The 21,155-nt window shown below is 41.8% G+C and overlaps 1 protein-coding gene and 1 non-coding gene across 2 annotated transcripts in view; both read right to left on the bottom strand.

Moving 5' to 3' along the window:
• GNG2 (G protein subunit gamma 2) overlaps window positions 1–21,155 on the bottom strand; it is a 115,179-nt gene that overhangs the window by 12,421 nt on the left and 81,603 nt on the right. Inside the window, exon 3 of the mRNA XM_066275980.1 lies at window positions 5,295–5,410. Within this exon, the coding sequence (XP_066132077.1) occupies window positions 5,295–5,381 (87 nt within the window). The 5' untranslated portion in view covers window positions 5,382–5,410. The remainder of the gene's footprint in view (window positions 1–5,294; window positions 5,411–21,155) is intronic.
• TRNAS-AGA (transfer RNA serine (anticodon AGA)) lies at window positions 6,278–6,353 on the bottom strand. Its single transcript has one exon. It is a non-coding gene; the product is annotated as a tRNA-Ser (tRNA).

Here is a 21,155-nt window from a genome sequence, read left to right on the forward strand (position 1 = left end):
CTAGTGAGGTAGAAATCTTTGATTCTAAGAAAGTCAGATGAGTCAGTGGCTTTGGGAGCCCTGAATGGAAAGGAAAGAGTTTTCCCACTGTATGTATTTCTTGCCCGCTGGGTGCAAGCTAGGACTAAAGGTAATGGCCCACCAGTTTTTGGCTCTGTTGTTTCATTACCGTCTGTCTGAATCAAATGTGAACCTGCACAGGCCAGGTAGCTGTGATGGTGGCCGTGGCTACTGGCTTTACACCTACTCTATGCAGCCCTGAATTATTCTAGTGGTCACATGAAAGATAAGGCCACACCCTGCTTAAGGGACCCTCAGCAGCTACAGGGCCAGCGCCTGTTCCTTGTGGCCTCAGCCACATAAACTCTGCTGGATGTACTTAAAACCACTGCTGTCAGAAATGATGACTTAAAGAAATCATTATTCTGCAAGGGAGATGTTGAGGGGAATATGTATGGGGGTGGGGGGAATGCATTCAGGGTGATAGTAGAATCTATATAAGCACAATAAATTAAATTAAATTTTTAAAAAAAGGAAATCATTATTCCAACCAGTGATAGGTAAAATGGCTACTCAGCCACCATCTTTCTTAAGAACAATGCAGGCCTGAAGGAGGAAGAAGGGCTTGTTTACTCAGTAATCTGGCTCAGACCTCCATTGCAGCTGGATGCTGGTAAGAGATGATTGAATTAGGGAGCAGACAGTTACGAGGAACTCTGGTGCCACTCCCAACCACAAATAGAAGAAGCAATCTTGCAGCTGCCTTTGCCCAAAGCCCTTTGATGAATCCATATAAAGTCCGCCCCATCCTTCCTTCGGGGCTGACACCCTTTGCTGGTCTCAGCCCGCCTACATCCAGGTGTTTTTAAAATAAAATTTCCTTTTGGAACACACTAGCCTCATGTTTTTTGTTCAGCCTGCGGTTTCTGCCTTTCAACCAGAAACACCCAGGCTAGGGTCTTCAGAGAGAAGCCCCTTCCTGCTGACAGAATGGTGAATGGAAAGCAGGTAGAAAAGCTTCAATGCTCAGAAGCCCTGAAGGGACCCCTAATGGCAGATAACCAAGTTCTATGCCAGCTAGCTGATGACTGTGTCAACACAGCCATAGTTTTATTCAACAGCTACGCTAAAAATAATCTGACACTTCACCATAGCATCCCTGCTTGGCTCTGATGTGCAGAACAAACACTGAAATGCAGGCTGTTGCAGTATTTCCAACAACTTAAGGTCTGTTGACGTCAAGAGGGATTCAGATATTCGGATGAGAAGATCACCTAGGAAGGCAATTCATTGGTGCTCAGTTGATTAGGTTGATGTTTTGTCTGTCTTTTAATAGTAATGTATTTGGTCTCTTTAGAAGTAGTATGCAAAGGGAATTAGGGTGTGCTGTTGGCTTCTTTTGATGATATTTGGTAATTATGATCCTTGGATATCTTATTGGCATCATTGATAGGTCTTGTTCATACTTTGTGTAACCCCTTACTAGACAAGAAGATTTTTGAGGACAAGAATCATGTCTCCATCTTTACCCATCTCTATATCTCTAGTACTGAATGAAGCCTGGCAATTAAAAAATCTCTCAGTAAAGTATTTATTAGATAAATGAATAAATGAACAAGTGAAGAAAGAGCAAAAATCCAACTTTAAGAAAAGGGCCTGGGGAAGCTTCTTTAAGGATGTAATGGTTGATCTGAGTCTTCAAGGAACTGTAACTTCAATGGAGTTTACTGGTGAAACAGAGAAGTAGAGAGGAGGAGATGGAATGTTACATGCATTTGAAATTCTCATTAAGGGAATTAAGTGGTTCAGTTTAACATGTGGGCAAAAAGGAGATAAAGCTAAAAGATGAACAGGGTCCAGAAGGATTTTGCATACTCTGCTAAAGATTTTTTTTTTTTGTATTTTTCTGAAGTTGGAAATGGGGAGGCAGTCAGACAGACTCCCACATGCGCCCAACCAGGATCTACCCGGCATGCCTACCAGGGGGCAATGCTCTGCCCATCTGGGGTGTTGCTCTGTTGCAACCAGAGTCATTCTAGCGCCTGAAGCAGAGGCCATAGAACCATCCTCAGCACCTGGGCCAACTTTGCTCCAATAGAGCCTTGGCTGCAGGAGGGGAAGAGAGAGACAGAGAGGAAGGAGAGGGGGAGGGGTGGAGAAGCAGATGGGTGCTTCTCCTCTGTGCCCTGGCTGGAAATTGAACCCTGGACTCCTGCACGCCAGGTTGATGCTCTACCACTGAGCCAACTGGCCAGGGCCTAAAGAATTTTATAATGTGATACACCACATAAACAAATGAAGAATAAAATTTATATGATCATATCTATAGATGCAGAAAGCACATTTGATATAACCCAACATCTATTTATGATAAAATCTCTCAGCAAAGTGGGGATGAGGGAACATACCTCAACATAACAAAGGTCATATATAGCAAACCCACAGCTAACATCATACTTAGCAGTGAAAAACTGAAAGCTTTTTCTTTAAGATCATGAATAAGACAAGGGTGTCCACTTTCACCACTTTTATTCAACATAGTAACAGAAGTCCTGACCATAGCAATCAGACAAGAAAAAGAAAGCATCAGAATTGGGAAGGAAGAAATAAGACTGTCATTATTTGGCAGATGACATGACACTATATAGAGAGAATCTTATAGATGCCACCCCAGAACTATTAGATCTAATAAATCACTTTGGTAAAGTATCAAGATGTAAAATTAATATTCAGAAATTGATTGCATTTTATATACTAATAACAAACAATCAGAAAAGAGAAATTAAGAAAACAATTCTATTTAGAATTTCATCAAAAGGAATAAAATACTTAGGAATAAATTTAACCAACGAGGTAAAAGACCTATACTTCGAAAACTACAAGACATTAAAAAAGGTGAAAGGGATTATTAAGAAGCACAAATCGAAAGATACAAAAATAGTCATTGGGATGTAAAGTACAACATAGGGAATAGAGTCAATACTACTGTAATAACTATCTATGATACCAGGTGGGTACTGGAATTTTAGGGGTATAAATGTCTAATCATCATGTTGAACACTTGAAACTAATATAATATTGTATGTCAACTGTAATTAAAAAATTTTCTTTAAAGAGTTTTAATTTTATTTTACAAATGATGGCAATCACAAAAATATTTTCTGAAGGACAGGAACATAATGAAATTCCTTACAGAAATTATTCTTTGGTAGCAACATGGAGGGTAATTGAAATGGAATTTCAGAGATCTTCTAACAGCCCCGTGCAGGAATGATATGGTCTGACCTATGGCCGAAAAGGTCTGTATCCATCTTCTTCCTCCCACTGCCAGATTATCATCACCAACAACAGTGCCAAAGCCTCCTTCAGGAGCCAGGTCTGGGATGCTGAGTACTAACAGAAAATGCTGAACATAACAGTCTTTACAAACACTTCCACTTAGGTGGGCCACCCCAAAAGGCAAAGTGGATTTTTCCAGAAGGTCTATGAACAGAAACCCTTACCCACTTGCAGAAGAAGAAGAAGAGAAGGAGGAGGAGGAAGAGGCAGAGGAGGGCTGAAAAACTCTTTCTGATGCCACGATCCTTGGGCCATCTCACTTCTCTCAGTAATTACTGTGCCCACCTGTCACATTTTACTTTTTCAGCAAGGAAGTATAAACAAAGAGACGAAGGGAAAAGAGAAGAAGAAGGTGGCAAAGGAGCAAGGCAGAGGTGAAGACACTTTATTTATCTGATTTGTGAATAAAGAAGATGAATGACAGTTGTTACAGGAAGAGTAGAAGCTGTTTACATCTTATGGCCCATTAGCAGGAATCAGATTTTACAAAAAAGAAACAGGATCGATAAAATAATGACCATGGATATTTGCTCAGCTTAATTATGAGGGAAGACCAGCTCTCCCTTCACTCTCTGGCACATATCTGATGGGATTTAAAAGGAGCTAACTCCTTCCCCTAGGAACAAGTTTCTCAACCTCACTTACATATTGACAATAATAACTAAAAACAAATACTTATGCTTGACTCATACCCAAAGAGATTCTAATTTAATTTTAGATATGGTCTTGGAATTGGTCCTCTAGAGAATTCCCCCAGTGATCTGAATGCACAGATGGGTTCAGAACCAACGCTCTAGACCAGCGGTCAGCAAAGTTTTCTGCAAAAGGTTGGAGAGTATATATATTATGCTTTGTGGGCCATGTGGTCTCTGTTGCAACTTCTCAACTCTGCTGTTGTAGTGTGAAAGTAACCATAGTCAATATGTAAATGAATCGGTGCAGCTGTGTTCTTATAAAATTTTATTTCTAAAAACAGGCAGTGGGTTGAATCTGGCTCATGAGCCATAATTTATCAACCCTTCCTCTGAAAGCACACTCCAAAAGGGGGCTAAATTGTCCAGGTTGCTAAATCAGATACGGAGAAGATAGGGAAAAATATTCTAGTTTATTAAAAGGCATTTGGAAGAATGTTCTAGTTTTATTTAATTAAAATAACATACATTTCTGAGTTCCATTTCATAAAATGCTTGGGCCTTCTGAGGAAGTGAAGTTTTGGTAGTTGAAAAAATTCACTTTACCAACCACCCTGCAGCAGCTCTCTCTGTTAGTGACACTGCGTAGGTCAACTTTACATTTAAAATCTGACAACAAAGAGTTTAGATTTAAACTCTTGGTTTGATATGAGTTAAGCCCAATTAAGGCACAGCTGTCAGGTTATATTTGGGGAGTGAAAAAAAGAAGGAAAAAAATAGACTATTAACTTTCATTAAACCTCTCTGCTGGTCGGCTTCTTAGGGAGACCCTGTGTGATTTTTGTGTTTTGATTTAAAAAAAAAATCCAATAAGGTATACAGAAAAAATAATAATAACCTACAATGGTAAATTAGAAGGATTAGAAATAAAATATGGACACTTAAGCTTAGAACTTAAATTAGGAAGGAAAAAAATTAAAACCCAAATAAGAAGAGGGCCCTATAAGGTATGGAAGGCCAACTGATAGATTCTATTTTATGTGTTCTCCAATTTCCTTGGGTAGAATTCAGTCATAGACCTATGTATTTTCTTTCCTGTTTTATTTTGTTGTTATTTTTAGTCCCACATGAATATTCAGTTTTAATTTATACTATCATATTATGCTAGAGAAAGAAAAAAAAGAAGAAAAATAATGAACTTTTGCCTAACCATTAAGTTTCCCTTCCATCAAGACTGGTTTCATCACTTTCTATTGAAAGAGTTATAAATGATGCTCCTTATAATCAAGGCAAGATGAGCTGTGCGGATTATGTTGTCCTCACCTTTATCCTGTCGATGTTGGCTTCCATCTTCAGCTGTTCCACCAGCTTCCTGGCTTGTGCTATGCTGGCAGTGTTGTTGCTGGCCATTGGAGTGCTTGGTGAGTTATTTAGACACACTAAGACAGAAAACAAGGATGGAGAATGCATCAGAGAATTCAGGAATTGCCAAATGTGCAGGTATATCGGAACCAAAGAGTCTCAGAAGAGTGGCTGTAGTTCGGCCTGGCTAATCCAGCCCTCTTCACCTTCAGTCCAGCACTGCCTCGGGTTGTCAGGCAGACCAGACGGTGGGGAGAAAAAACTGAAGAACGTTACCAAGTCAGTTACGAAACGATGTGCTGCCACATTAATAAAGCAAGTTATTAAAATGATCATAGTTTATGAAGTAAATTAAAAATAATAAGGGTGGCCATATACATCATTACTCTAGTTATTTATTGGGTAGTACTATTGTCAGAGACTGTGGTAAGTGCCCTGGGAGGAAGAGTGAAAGGCAGGCAGAGAGAGGAATGGTAAATTGCATAATCCTTCAGGATGAGAGATGTGGCGTTTACCACGTTCTCTTGACAGGCTCACAACCCACCTTTCTGTAACTATAACCACCTATGCCTATTAAACTGCAGAGACACTGCAACAGGAGGCATGGCTTCGCAGTGTCACTTACCCAGCATTGTTTGTTTTTGTTTTTGTTTTTTTTGTATTTTTCTGAAGCTGGAAACGGGGAGAGACAGACAGACAGACTCCCGCATGCGCCCGACCGGGATCCACCTAGCACGCCCACCAGGGGGCGATGCTCTGCCCCTCCGGGGCGTCGCTGTGTTGTGACCAGAGCCACTCCAGCGCCTGGGGGAGAGGCCAAAGAGCCATCCCCAGCGCCCGGGCCATCTTTGCTCCAATGGAGCCTCGGCTGCGGGAGGGGAAGAGAGAGACAGAGAGGAAGGAGAGGGGGAGGGGTGGAGAAGCAGATGGGCGCTTCTCCTGTGTGCCCTGGCCGGGAATCGAACCCGGGACTTCTGCACTCTAGGCCGACACTCTACCACTGAGCCAACCGGCCAGGGCCCCCAGCGTTGTTTTAAATAGTCAATTTCTCTTCCCTCTGTCTGAAATACGGCTTCATTCACAACTATTCACTTTACTCGCGATTCTTCAGAAACACATTTATAATGTCCAGGGGGACGGATTGCCATGTCTAAATTGCTAATTTTGTCACTGAGTTCGTGAGTGGCATTCTAAATTATGCACAAAAGACTTACTACTTTTTGAAATGTGGAGATGGAATGTAAGTGTTCAAAGAGCGGAGCGCTGTACCTACACAGATTGTGAGAGGGTTTCTTTGTCACTGGCTCTGCCAGACCATTTTCCCATCGTTGCCCCGCCCCTTTCCACTTCCTATCCCCGTTCCATGTCTCTTCCAGTTCTTTCTGACCCACTATCTCACTCTATTCTTGTTGTTCATCTCGGAGTGCGTGCTATTTTGTTTTCAGTGCCCGTTTCCCCCAGATTCTGCTCAGGTCTCGCTTTCATGCCAAAGTGCCTGCCACATGCTATTTCTGGGCTGTCTGTAAATGTGCCCCTGGAGGTCACTGACACCCAGCAATGAAGTGACATCTGAGAGCTGCAGTTTAACTAGAGTGCATGGCTCAAGAAATGAGCAGCATGAAAACACGGCTTCAGTCAATGCTAGTTGAATCTTGTTCTGAAGACATTATATTAAAAACCGTGACTTCTGTTAGCTTTGGGGAATATTTTGATCTAGGGGTGAAGTAGAATCAGGCTACCATCTAAAAAAGGAAAGAGGACAAATAGAAAACCCAGGGAAGGAAGAATAACCCATAAAAATTCAATACATAGATTTTTTTTACTAAGATCAAAAAACAATTTTAATTACCAAAAAAGCAAAAGAGTATAAATTATTTCCTTTGGTGCTTATTTCTTCATATCTAGTTCTCCCAGACTTAAAAAATATGTATAACTCTCTATAAACAAAGAAGTCCCTTCATAGAGAATTCTGTTTTATAAAGAACATTGCAAAATAAGCCACCTTGACAACATTTACAATATAAACTGGAAGATGAATTAACTGTTGCCTCAATTTATTTTCAAAGGGTTTGGAGACAACAAAATGGCAAGGAAGAAGCGAGGGATTTGAAAGTCACAAAGATCTCTGACTCTGTTTCATATACTTGAAGATCAAGGAACACATCAAAACAAAAAAATACAAGTAAAAAGAAGCTGTGACGACTATGATTTCGTCAGCGTGGTTAGGGACCTGGTCATCGTAGCTCTACAGGGAAACTAATTAAATGCCTCCAAATCAAACAAACATCTAACCACCTTGCAAACCCTCACAGGACCAAGATGGAATATTGATTTATCCATTAGAGTAGCCTAACTTCCATTCATCCAAAGTTGGAAGCAGCTGTGATCTACGAGCCCCTAGACACTGTCCTGTGAAGCTAATGTTTCTTACAAACTAAAATTTATCACGCTAGAATACAGACTACCATAGAATTACCAAATCCTCACTGGGCCTGAGGGAGCTTTGGGCTTCTGGCCAGCTATTCTTCTGTTATTGAATACAAACCAGATCATAGAGACCACAGCTTGCCTCCAAATACCCCTTCTCTTTTTCATTAATAATAATTTTATTTTTATTTTTAACAGAGACCTCCAAATCCCTGGATTTTAGCTGAGCATATTTAGGTGAAAGATATAGTCTCCAGATTCCCTTAAAGTTCAGTCTAGTTAAAAAATGACTAAGCTTTGGCCAATGAGATATGAACAGAAATGTCCTTAAAGGCAGGGGTGTGCCCTCTGCCTCCCCTTCCTCCTGCTACTGGCCTGGAGGGTAGTCATGTTGACCATAGAGATCCATCTTGAACCTCTAGGCTACACTCCAGGGTGAGCAGAAAGGATCTGGGTCCTTATTGACACTATAGAGCTGCCAGGCCAGTTATGAACTGGTCACCATCTATGTGAAGAAAAATAAGCATTTATTTTGTTTCTATCATCATTATTAAGGGTTTCTCTGCTATTGGCTGACAGATCTACCATTAACTGAATAAATAACTCATTATTATCATTTGAGTATCTAGGAAAGTCTATGTCCTACTGCCTGTTCATGTTCCTGGGAAAGCTGTGGATGTCCTGAGGAGACCGAGCTAGAAAGTACATGAATTGTTTATTGCTGTTGTAAGACATTACTATAAACTCCAGAGATTAAATAATAGAAATTTATTATCCTATAGTTTTGGAGGTCAGAAGTCTGAAATAGGTTTCACTGGGCTAAATTCTAGTTGTTGGTAGGGCTGCCTTCCTTCTGGAGCCTCTAAGGGAACATCTGTTTCTTTTCCTTTTTCTACCTTCAAGGGTGTGCCAGCATTCCTTGGCTCTGGGGCTCTTCCCTCATCTTCAAAGCCAGCAAATGTGAATTGAGTCCATATCTCTTTAGTCACATTTCCCTTTGACTTTCATCTCCCTCCTTTCACTTATAAAGACCCTTGTAAGTACATTGGGACCATCCTGACAATCCAGAATAATCTCCCTATTTTTAGATCAGCTGATTAACAATCTTATTTCTATCTACAACCTTAATTTCTCTTTTCCATGTAACAACATAGTTACAGGTTCCAGGAATGTGGGCATGGACATCTTTGGGGCATTTATCCTTCCTACCATAGAAGGAGACCTCTGTGCAGGTAGAGAGGGAAAGTGGGAAGGTAGGGATTAAAATGGGAAAAGAAGAGGAATGGGGCAGGATGCAAATGCTGGGAAGAGAACACATTTGAAGTCTAAGTGGACTTAAGAGAAAAAGTAGCCTGACCAGGTGGTGGCACTGTGAATAGAGTGTTGGACTGGGACATGGATGGCCCAGGTTCAAAACCCCAAGGTCGTCAGCTTGAGCATAGGCTCACCAGCTTGAGTGCGGGGTTGCTGGTTTGAGCATGGGATCATAGACATGATCCAATGGTCGCTAGCTTGAGCCCAAAGATCACTGGCCTGAAGCCCAAAGGTCACTGGCTTGAGGCCCAAGGTGGCTGGCTTGAGCCCAAGGTCACTGGCTTAAGCAAGGGGTCACTCATTCTGCTATAGCTCCCCCCCATCAAGGCACATATGAGAAAGCAATTAATGAAAAACTAAGATGCCACAATGAAAAATTGATGGTTTTCATCTTTCTCTTTCAGTCTGTCCCTATCTGTCCCTCTCTCTGTCTCTGTCAAAAATAAATAAATAGAGAAAAAGTAAACATAGGTTTTGATTTGTGCTTCTAGTTTTAGGAAGATATACATCCTATATTTTCTTGTTTTACCATATGACCCAGGAGAGCCTAGTACCACTTTTAGAATCACTTTGTGCCTTTTCCTCTTTTTTACATCCAGCTGCTTTCCCATAAAATCAGTGAGAAAATCCTCCTCCTGAAGACCGAAAACTGTGTAGTCCTAGACAGTGTTCCAAAGATGTATATGTTTTCTAGAAAGTGACTGTGGTAAATAAGAAAAGTTGGTCTATCTTCTACGCTTAAGTCACTTGGACAAAGCATTTTACACTTTCCTCTCTCTCTCCTCATCATATGAAACTGAAACTCTATATCCGATAAACAATAACTCCCATTCTTTTCTCCTCTCAGCTCTCCTCGCCTCTCAGAAAACAGAGCTTTCTGTTTCTATGATTTTGGCTACTCTATGTATTGCATAGAGGTAAAGCCATACAGTATTTGTCTTTTTATGACTTACTTAATTCACTTAGTAGAATGTTTCATCCATGTTGTAACATGTATCAGAATTTCCATTTTTAAGGTTGAATAATATTTCATTTTATGTCTATACCACATTTTGCTTATCCATTCATTTGTTGATGGGCACTTGGGTCACTTCCATGTTTTAACTATTGTGAATAACATTTCTATGAACAAGACCCTACTTTCTGGGTTTTTTTTTTATATATTCCTAGAAATGTAATTGCTGGATCATATTGTAAATCTATTTTTAATCTTTTCCAGAATGGCCATACTGTTTCCTATAGCAGCTGCACCATTTTACATAATGCTCATCAAAAGTGCACAAGAGTTCTGATTTTTTCTTCTCCTCCCAACACTTTTTTTTACATAGCAGTCATCCTAATAATTGAGAGGTGATTTCTCATTGTGATTTTGATTTTCATTCCCTAATGATTAGTGATACTGAACATCTTTTCTTGTACTTATTAGCCATTTGTATATCTTCTTTGGAGAAATATCTATTCAAATCCTTTGCCCATTTTTATTTTTTTTATTTATTTATTTATTTATTTATTTATTTATTTATTTATTTATTTATTTATTTTGTGTGGCAGAGACAGAGAGAGAGAGAGATAGGGACAGACAGGCAGGAAGGGAGAAAGATTAAAAACATCAATTCTTTGTTGCGACACCTTAGTTGTTCATTGACTGCTTTCTCATATATGCCTTGACTGAGGGATTAGAGCAGAGCAAGTGATCCCTTGCTCAAGCCAGCAACTTTGGGCGCTAGCTAGCAACCTTGGGCTTCAAGTCAGTAACCTTAGGCTAAAGCCAGTGACCTTATGCTCAAGCCAGCAACCATGGTGTCACGTCAACAACCCCATGCTCAAGCCAGCGACCCCGTGCTCAAGCTGGTGATCCCCTGCTCAAGCTGGATGAGTACATGTTCAAGCTAGCGACCTCAGGGATTTAAACCTGGGTCCTCCATGTCCCAGTCCGATGCTCTACCCTCTGCGCCACCACCTGGTCAGGCCCTTTGCCCATTTTTAAATCAGTGCTTTTACTGTTGAGTTTTAAGAGTTTTCTATATATTCTAGATATTACTGTCTTAACAGATATATGATTTGTAAATATATGTTGCCATTCCATGAATTAACTTTTCACTTTGCTAATAGTGTGCTTTAGTACACATGAGTTTTTAATTTTATTAAGTCCAATTTATCTATTTATTTATTTTTTCTTCTGTTGCTTGTACCTTTGTTGTCATATCCAATAAATCATTGCCAAATCCATTGTTAGAGAGCGCTTTTCTTTCTTTCTTTCTTTCTTTCTTTCTTTCTTTCTTTCTTTTTAGTGTTTTATAATTTTAGCTCTTACATTTAGGTCACATTTTGAGTTAATTTTTATATATGGGGTTACACAAGAGTCCAAAGCCATTCTTTTGCATGTGGCTATCTAGTTTTCCCAGCACCATCTGTTGAAAAAATTGTCTTTTCCCTATTAAATGGGCTTGTCATCCTTGTTAAAAATAATCTGACCGTATATGTGAGGTTTTATTTCTGGGTTCCCTATTCTATTCCTAAATTAATTCTATTCTAAGTTAATTTCTAAGTATTTTATTCTTCTTGACACTATTGTAAGTGGAAATTTTAAATTAATAAGACCCTTTTCAGATTGCTCATTGTTAGTGTATAGAAATTCTACATTAGCTCGGTACTGGAGCATTAGCCCCAGATGGGGGTTGCCTGGTGGATCCTGGTCAAGGTGCATGTGGGAGTCTGCCTCACTATTTCCCTTCCTCTCAAAGAAAGAAAGAAAGAAAGAAAGAAAGAAAGAAAGAAAGAAAGAAAGAAAGAAAGAAAGAAATGTTATATTGCTGATTCTTTATGGGGAAGAGGGAGTCTTTGGCCTTCCAGCCCTACCTGAGCTGAGAGTAACTGCGTGTTGTGAGCAGTGCTGTCGAGGGAAGGCTCTTGAGCCGTGTGAACATAATGAGGCCAAGAAAAGGTGTTGACAGTCCAGTTAGATGCTTAGGCAGTTTCAACAGGGAAGCACACACACACATCAGAGAGTCTTGGCTAATGTTCCTGTTTCATTTTACATGTGACCCAAATTGAGCAGAAATGATTTTTTTTATAAGAGGGAAGGAAATTGTTTGAATACACTAACTGAAATAGCTAAAAGAAAAGTAAAATTCTGCTGAAAAGGTCATGCAAATAAAGCTTTAAAAACATTACACCTTTTAAAAACAAGTAAAACCTTTGAGTTAAAGATAGAGGGTAATTCATCTCTGGGAACTGCTCCTCCCTCACCCCATCAGCCCAGGTGTTGGACTGCCTTGTGATGGCCCGGAGCCCACCTCTGCAGGGTCCCGGTCTGGCCCTGGAGTCCTCAGAGGGCCACTCTGAAGTCCTCCCAGCTGTGGACTCTACCTCTTCCAAACATTGGTGGCACAGAGGCAAACTGAGTCTGAGTCTGGTTCTCTTGGGGAAACTCTGGATTCCTGAGGTCATGTGTGGAATCTCAGATCGTCTCTGGGAGTCAGCTGGGGAGATGATCAAAGATTGGGTAGTGCTAGAGGGACACACTTTGGTCCAGCAAGCTGTTCTTAGCCCAGCAGTTGGTAGCCTCTGTCAAGGGCTGGGTTGTCTGGCAACCAAATTATGGCATAAAATATGGGTGGTTACACATCTGTACATTTAAATTAGAGGACAATAATACTGTACACAAATTCTTTCAGAATTCTATAGCCAGAAACTCTTTTTTAAAATTCTAATAATTTATCCTCTGAAAATTCCTAATGGGATTCAATCTATTCTCCAAGCCCCACACTAAATTCACTGCCGTGGTTTCAAGTTAGGGGGAGGTACAAACCCTTAGGGGGCATTTGGAAGTGTGCAGGGTGGACTGGGTTATGAAAATAACTCAGGGTGCTCCTAGCATTTCGTGAGCAGAGGCAGACACTCTCGTCCCCTGCACAGTGCCATGCATCAATGACTTGTGCTGCTCAAAAGGCCCACAGTACTCTCATTGGGAAAGGACACTGACAAGTAGCCAGAGAGCCACGCATGAAAAATCTGCTCAAAGAAAGTATTCCACGAGGAAAGTTTCAGCGAACTGGGCTTTTATACCAGTGTCTTCTGATCCCTATTACCTTTCCAGCGATGAGTAAGCGTTAACTGCTCATAATTCTCACTAACATTGTGCTTGATGGCTATTTGATTCCTGCTTATTTAAAAGAGAACACAGTCTCTTTCTTGCAATGTGCTTGTGGAATGACATGAGGATGGGTTTTATCTGCCAGTGAGCAAAGGGAACACAAACAACAGAAACCCCTAGAACAACGATAAAGCTTGTGCACGACAGATTGGCAGGACTCTGCAAGAATGTCCTCATTATCCCACCTGAATTCCAAATCTGGGAATAATACAGAAGGCATTTTACTCTTTTTAGCTGACGGGAGGCACATTCTCCCACCCCCACTGCAGCTATATGAGAGACAGGCCTGTCATGGAATAATAACCATTCGATGGGTATTCTTTTTCAAAAATACATCCGGCATTTTAATTTCTTTCAAGAGGAACTTTTCTGTTAAGAAACCACACATTTTCTTATCCTTTAGGCTTAGAAGTAAACAGACAACCTCTTATTTCTGTGGCTTAGAGATAAATAAATGTTTTGATAATGGGATCTTTGCCTTAGAGAGTGTAGGTTAATTGTGTAGAATTCCATTCCTTTTATACTCTAATAATGCTGTGTTGTTGTGGGGTTTTTGTTTGTTTTTTAAGCCTGGCATCCCCAGGCTTCCCTATGGCCTTTCACCTTAATTACAACTGTCTGTTTCTCAGAACTGTGTTATGATATTTGCAGTAGGTGCTAAGGGGTTTGATTTATTTGTTTTGTACATTTACAGGTTCGAATTACATTGGCAATAAGACAACAATTTTAGGTCTAGAAAACAAATTAGAGGTTTATAGGCTCCCAGTCACCTGATACTTTTATTATTTTTGTTTGTCAGTTAGCCATATCAGTTACTGGTGAGTGGTTGTTACTTGCACTAATTTCAAACTATTCCAATTTAAAATATTTCAGAGTTTCTACTGTTAGTCACCTAGAGAAATATCTCTGTTAACTGTTCATACCACAACCCAAGTTTAGCTTGGTCATTTTGCCACTCGTGTTTTTTTTTATTTTTTATCCCTACTCCAATTTATTCTGTAGCTAATAAGTACACCACCATGAACTTGATTAGATTATACACACAGAGAGTACAGTTAATATCCATTCCTGTGAAGGGTTTTAACAGTCAGAACACTAGTAAATTTATGCATCAGCAGCTGCGGTGTGAATCAAATAATAACTGTACAACTGCCAGCCAAGCGTCAGTATAGCTTTTTGTCGGGCATCTCTTTCTGTTACCAGTTAGCCACTTTGACTTTAACCAGAATAGTACAGACTTCCTGTACTAATCAACACACACTAATTTCTGTTTGGTTCTCTGGCCACTAGGGACACTTTAAATCAATAAGGGATTTTATTTGTGAAGATCGTTGCTTTTCCCTCAACACTTGCGAGTCCCAGAGTATCAGGGCTGGAATCCATCTTGGACACTCACTTGTTCCCAATCATGTTTCAGCAGTTGGAGATGTCACCAAGCTACCGTTTGGGTGTCACAATGTCCTCCTTTCCTCACCTGCCTTTGCTCATTTGAGCAGCAGTGAGGAGGCTGGAAGCAGAGAATGAAAACAGAGATGAGAGGAGGGCAAGTGGGGAGACAGTGCCGGCATGGGGTAGGGCACACCCACACAGACTTGGGCATGGAGGAGCTTGGGATAAAGGGTATGAAATAATACTGAACTCCACTGGGCACTGGTTGATCTGAAGAGGAGAGGGGAACCATGGAGGGGAGGGGAGGGGAGGGGAGGGGAGGGGAGGGGAGGGGATAGGATTCAGGGAGCCAAGGAGGCAGAGGAAGGTATCTTCCCTGGGAGCCTCCAGGAGCTACAGGGAGAGGGAAGGCAGGGAGCAGAGACACAGTGCTGGCTAAGGTGAAAGATGAATCTGTAAACAAAACAGAGGCCTTCTAAGCGCCTCTTCCTCCCCCCCCCCCCCATCTTTTAATGCTTCTCATTTCCGGGAATTCGATTTTGCAGGCCCAAAGCACCGTTCTTTCACAAGAGGGCCAGGAATTCATACTAAAAACAAATATTAGCTCATAAACCAAGGGCTTGCCATGTGCCAGGAAGTGTGCCAAGGGCCTCAAAGCATTATTTTATTTAATCCTCACAACAATTCCAGGGAAGTAAGTAACCACTGCTTCCCTAGTTGGAGGAAACCGCAGTCCAGATGAAGTCAGAACGTGAAGGAGAAGGGTGTTGCAAACCAGGCTCCCCAGCGGCAGATTCCAACCCCCCCCCCACCCGCCCCGCTCAATTCACATCCTTAGAGGCAGCAGACTAATCTAATCTGGGGATTATGGTATAAGATTGGCCATTTCACACACATAATAGCAATTTTTACAGTCTTTGTAGCTTCAGGGAGAGCAAATGCAGAGGAGGGCTAGTGTGGAAGCTTTATCAAGCAAAAGTGCTAGGGGGTCCCTAGGGAAGAAAAGGAACCAAGGGAGCGGCACCAATTTAAAATCCACTCTGTACTATTTCCATGCGGGTTTGCGAAGATGCTGCCGCTTACCCAAAGGGAGAAAGACAAGATCCAGTCTGATTTCCCTCAAACCGGCGTGGGAGCCATCTATGCTGTGTAGGTGGAGAGTAAGACACAACACAGCTTCTCTGTCGCACTGGGGTGCCAAAAACCATTATTTGAAATGACAGTTCTCTGCTTTCCAGTAAACTGTTGCTTTTGAAACAACATCTCGGCAAGATGCAGCCTTCCTCTTGGAAAGAGCATCATTGATTAGCTGCTTTTGACGACCTTGACAAAAACACGGCCCTTAAAAATGTTGACTCAAAGTCACGGATTTCACAGATTTTTATAAAAACAAAACAAGAATGAATAGGTCATGTTGCAACTTAAAAATGACACATAAGCTTTTAGTTTTTATTTGAGCCTTGGATAAGGAAACAGCTTGTTATTCACTAATGGGGCTGGCATTCTTAGATGTTGAATGGGCTTTGTTCACTCTAAGGAAAAAAGATTAGTATTTTCTATGGTATATGATGGATTTTCTCTTTCTTTTCCTTCTTCCCTCCCTCCCTCCCTTCCTTCCTTCCTTCCTTCCTTCCTTCCTTCCTTCCTTCCTTCCTTCCTTCCTTTTTTCTTTCCTTCTTTCCTTCTAATATGGGAGCCCAGACCAGGAACCAGTAAGATTCTAACAAAAGAAAAATAAGCTTGTATCCATAGAAATGGTTCTGTTAACCCACAAATGTTTAATACTCCACAACAGCAGGCAAGGGTGAGCTGACAGGTAGCGGCCTTCTACTTCCTTATAGAAAATTATCTATTAGTTAATTAATTTCTTAAAAAATAGCTTGACTTGTGGTGGCGCAGTGGGATAAAGCATTGACCGGGAACGCTGAGGTCGCTGGTTCAAAACCCTGGGCTTGTCTGGTCAAGGCACATATGGGAGTTGATGCTTCCTGCTCCTCCTCTCTCTCTCTCTCTCTCCTCTCTAAAAATTGAATAAAGTCTTTAAAAAAATAAATAAAAATAACACCACTGCTTCAATTCTAAATTTTCAGTGGATCTCAAGCCTTAGGCGACCGCTGGAGTTCAGGGAGCCTTGTCTATCCCAGCTCCCTTGCCAATGTTCCAAAGGCCCCTCAGTCTTACAAATGGAAACACCAGAAGTCCTTTGACTGAGCTCCTCAATACAGCACCCCCCCCCACTCCCAATGAAAATTGGACGTCCTCCATTCAGGGTTGTTTTTTTTTTTTTTTATCACAGTGTTGTCTGGGGATGTTCCCTGTGATGCAACTGATAGGTGGTCAAGAGTGGGAAAACAGGCTCTAGGAGACAGAAGACCTGACTTGTAGTGTATTCTGCCACTCCCAGCTGTTTTACAGTGGGGAAAAACCATTAAAGTTTTCTGGGGCTCAGTGGCTCAGCTGTAGGCAGGCTTGTACAAGTGTGCTTAATGTTTGTGACAGCATGTTATAATTTATGGAGTGCTATACAAGAAGCAGGCATGAATAGAGAATGACTACCATCATTTACTGAGCAACTACTAAGCACTGTGACCTAAGAACGTTACATTCATAATCTCCAATCCTCAAAACAAGAAATATGGAAAAGACATCAGGGACTAAGAGAGGCAAAAAGGCCCTGGCCGGTTGGCTCAGCGGTAGAGCATCGGCCTAGCGTGCGGAGGACCCGGGTTCGATTCCCGGCCAGGGCACACAGGAGAAGCGCCCATTTGCTTCTCCACCCCTCTGCTGCGCTTTCTTCTCTGTCTCTCTCTTCCCCTCCCGCAGCCAAGGCTCCATTGGAGCAAAGATGGCCCGGGCACTGGGGATGGCTCTGTGGCCTCTGCCTCAGGCGCTAGAGTGGCTCTGGTCGCAACATGGCGACGCCCAGGATGGGCAGAGCATCGCCCCCTGGTGGGCAGAGCGTCGCCCCTGGTGGGCGTGCCGGGTGGATCCCGGTCGGGCGCATGCGGGAGTCTGTCTGACTGTCTCTCCCTGTTTCCAGCTTCCGAAAAATGAAAAAAAAAAAAAAAAAAAAAGAGAGGCAAAAAGACAAATCTATGATGATGACCAACTATGACTCTGTTAAGTGATTTAGTAATAAACAAGAACTCAACAAACAATCCAAGGAGAAGGAAATACTTTACTGAGAGGAGGATGAGTAAACCTTTACATTCAATTTTGAACTTTCTAATTTGCATTGACAACCTATGGAAGAGATGGAAATTATTTGAAAATCTGTTGTGATTTAGAATTAGTAAACATGGGTTTATTGAGTGCATCATGTGTGTGAGTTAGAAGCACATGTTCAGTTACACACGGTGTTTCTGAGGAAACCAACCACCAAGTAGATGTACCACCTCGGTAATTCTAGGAAGGTGCTTTCTTTCATTGGTATCTTCTGGAGGGAAAGGCTCACATCCACATACAGAGTTTGTAAAGGTTTTTTGTGGCTGCAGAATAAACTTGCAAGCCTAGCACTTGAGGCTAATTGGCTCCCGCCCCTCCTCAGGTCTATCTCCTGTAGGTAAAGGCCAGCAGAGATCTGTGCACATACAGCAAGCGTTTCCATAGAAATCGCCACTGCCTGCTTCTGCCCCACATCACCAGCCCTGTCTTCCACCAAACCTGCCTTGTTCTCTGTTCTGACATTCTGACACAGCTCATGCCTGTGGTGGCTGTGATTTTGCCATCTCTCTCATCCCTGACGCACATCTGTATCCGACAGCCCAGCTCAAGCCTCCTCCTCTGAGCAACCTTCCTCAGTGACTACAGCAACCTTCTTAGTCCCTCAAGCCCATCCCAGCCCAGGAGCCAGTGCTGGTATAAACAAAACCATTTTTTTTTTGCTTATTTTTAAAATTGCATGCTGAGTGGTATTATCAATTATTAGTATTTTGTCCAGCCTCCCTCCCCTAAACATTTATTAAATTTGCCCTTCTATCCCCCAAATTGCTCTAAGTTTGTTTGTCTTCACTGGTGAACCAGGTCAAGCCAGGTTTTGCCTGAGGGCTCTCGCACCTGCTGTTTCCTGGATGCTGCACCGCCCCTGGGTGGAGCCACCCACAGCAGCGGCTGTTCTCCTTTGGACCTGTGTTCAATTGCCAAGCCTCCGCCTGATCACAATCTTTGAAGTGTCCCATCCGGCCCCTGCCATTCTTCAATACATTATCACCCTATCTATTTTCTTCAATGCACTACAATACTCTGAAGTTATTAACTTAATTTATATATCATTGGTCTTTTTTCTCCTCCAAATGTAAACTAAGAGCAAAAACCCTGTCTGTTGTATTTATAGAAAGTGCGCACAATAAATATTTATTAAATGAATGAAAGTCTTCCAGAGCACCCCCAGCAGCCAGCCTTAACTTACATACACACATAGATGCATCAGTAAGTGCTTGCTACTTCTGAGGATACCCGGCATACAGCATCAGCCATGACCCTCTCTGCAGCCCCACCAAACAGGTGCTTCTGGATACAGGTTGCTAACAATGGCATTTGTTTGGTAGCAAATGGGCTTATGAAGCATATTCCCCAGAAGGACACCTCCCAGAGTCTATATCTCATCTGATCTTCTAGTATCCCCACATTCTAGTGACAAAAGATAAGCTTGTGACTAGTACCTTTGTCCTTCTCACCATTTCCTGGCTTACGCCAAAAAAAGGGACAGATCTTCAAGTAGCCAGATGCATTCTGGGTTGTTTCTGGCAACATAAAGAGCATCAATAACTTTTCCCAGTTGCAAAGTTACACAAACGCTCTGTTTGAGAGCGTAAACATTAGTCTGATGCTGAAAGCTCCTCTGTAACATTGGCCTCATTGCCCCCTCCACCAGTCTGTGACCACTCATCTCAGACAGACTCCCAGTGTGTGGCGACAGCCTTGAAACACGGCATAGAAGGCCTCCTCTCCTTTTTATTAGTTTAATGTCAGGGAAAGCAGGAGGCCCAGTTTCCCCCAATATACTTTTTAGAATTTTGTGTGTGTGTGTGACGGAGAGACAGAGACAGAGAGAGGGACAGATAGGGACAGACAGGAAGGAAGAGAGAGGAGAAGCATTGGTTCTTTGTTACAGCACGTTAGTTGTTCATTGCTTTCTCATATGTGCCTTAACGGGGGGGGGGGGGGGGAGCTATAGCACAGCGAGTGACCCCTTGTTCTAGCCAGCAACCTTTGGGCTCAAGCCAGTGACCATGTGGTCATGTCTCTGATCCCATGCTCAAGCCAGCGATCCCACGCTCAAGCTGGTGAGCCTATGCTCAAGTGGATGAGCCCATGCTTAAGATGGCAACCTTGGGGTTTTGAACCTGGGTTCTCCACATCCCAGTCCGTTGCTCTATCACTGTGCCACTGGCTGGTCAGGCTAGACTATTTTTTTTGTATAAAACAAATACAGAACCATTATTGGAAAACTAAAACACATAGAGGTTCAGAAAACAAAAATCTCCTATAAGTCTACCACTAGAAAACCAAGTTAACCTTCACAGTCACTTTTCAAGGGCCTTTTCCCAACTCGAGTGCATGTTGTTTTGTGGGGTTTTTGCTGTGTAATATCATGCTGGGAAGATAATATAAGCTAATAGACATAATCGTTTTCTGAACCCTGCATAAACATTGACCTTCCGGGATGTTTTCTCATCACCCACACTGCAAGATCTGTTCCTCCTCCGTCTGATATCCATGAGAAGTCATATTAATGTTTTCCTATTACTTAAGTGTCAAATTTTACATCACATTTTTAAAGGCTATTATGTATCTCTGATATGTCATACAGAGGATAAAAACATACATATTGTTTTTATTCTTTTAAACAATATTGTTTTTAAAACAACTGCTCTAGGTGCCATGCCAATATCCCTCTGATAATAAGGAGTAAATACAGGAAACGTGTAAGAAATTAAAGATGAAGAGACAAATAACCTTTTTTTTTTTTTTTTTACTTTGTCACTATGTAAGTACAGAGATGACTATTGTCCACCCTGAGTCAGAAGCACCCTGGACTGCAGGACAGGAGAATCAGGACACAGGACAGCTGTTCATTTGCCATCTCCAAAGGTGAAAGGAACTTATCTAAAATGTTCACCAGGGAACCAGGAGTTACCTTACAGATACTACTTGTAAAGTCAGTTTCATCAAGGTATAACTTGTATACACACACAGTAAACTTCACTAGTTTGGTGTGCCAATGAAAGGGTTTGATCATTGTGCATACATAGTCCCGAAAGCAGCTCCATTGCAGGTACGATTTTCAGGAGCTATTTAACCGCTTGGCTGCTCTTGTCCTCCCTGTTCTAGCCTGCCCTCTGAGCATCACTGAGACCAGTCCCCAGGCGCCTAGAGCAGTTCTGAGAAAGCAAAGGCTGTGAACTGGACTCGCCTTAACTAATATACTCTGCAATTCAAGGAGTTATTAAATCTCAGAGTTTAGCAAGACCCAGAAGTTATCTTGCAGAACTATCTATCCAAAACAGAAATCTTTTTCTATAATGGCTGATTTA

The sequence above is a fragment of the Saccopteryx bilineata genome, chromosome 4 (assembly GCF_036850765.1).
Source record: "Saccopteryx bilineata isolate mSacBil1 chromosome 4, mSacBil1_pri_phased_curated, whole genome shotgun sequence".
Classification (NCBI taxonomy): Eukaryota; Metazoa; Chordata; class Mammalia; order Chiroptera; family Emballonuridae; genus Saccopteryx; species Saccopteryx bilineata.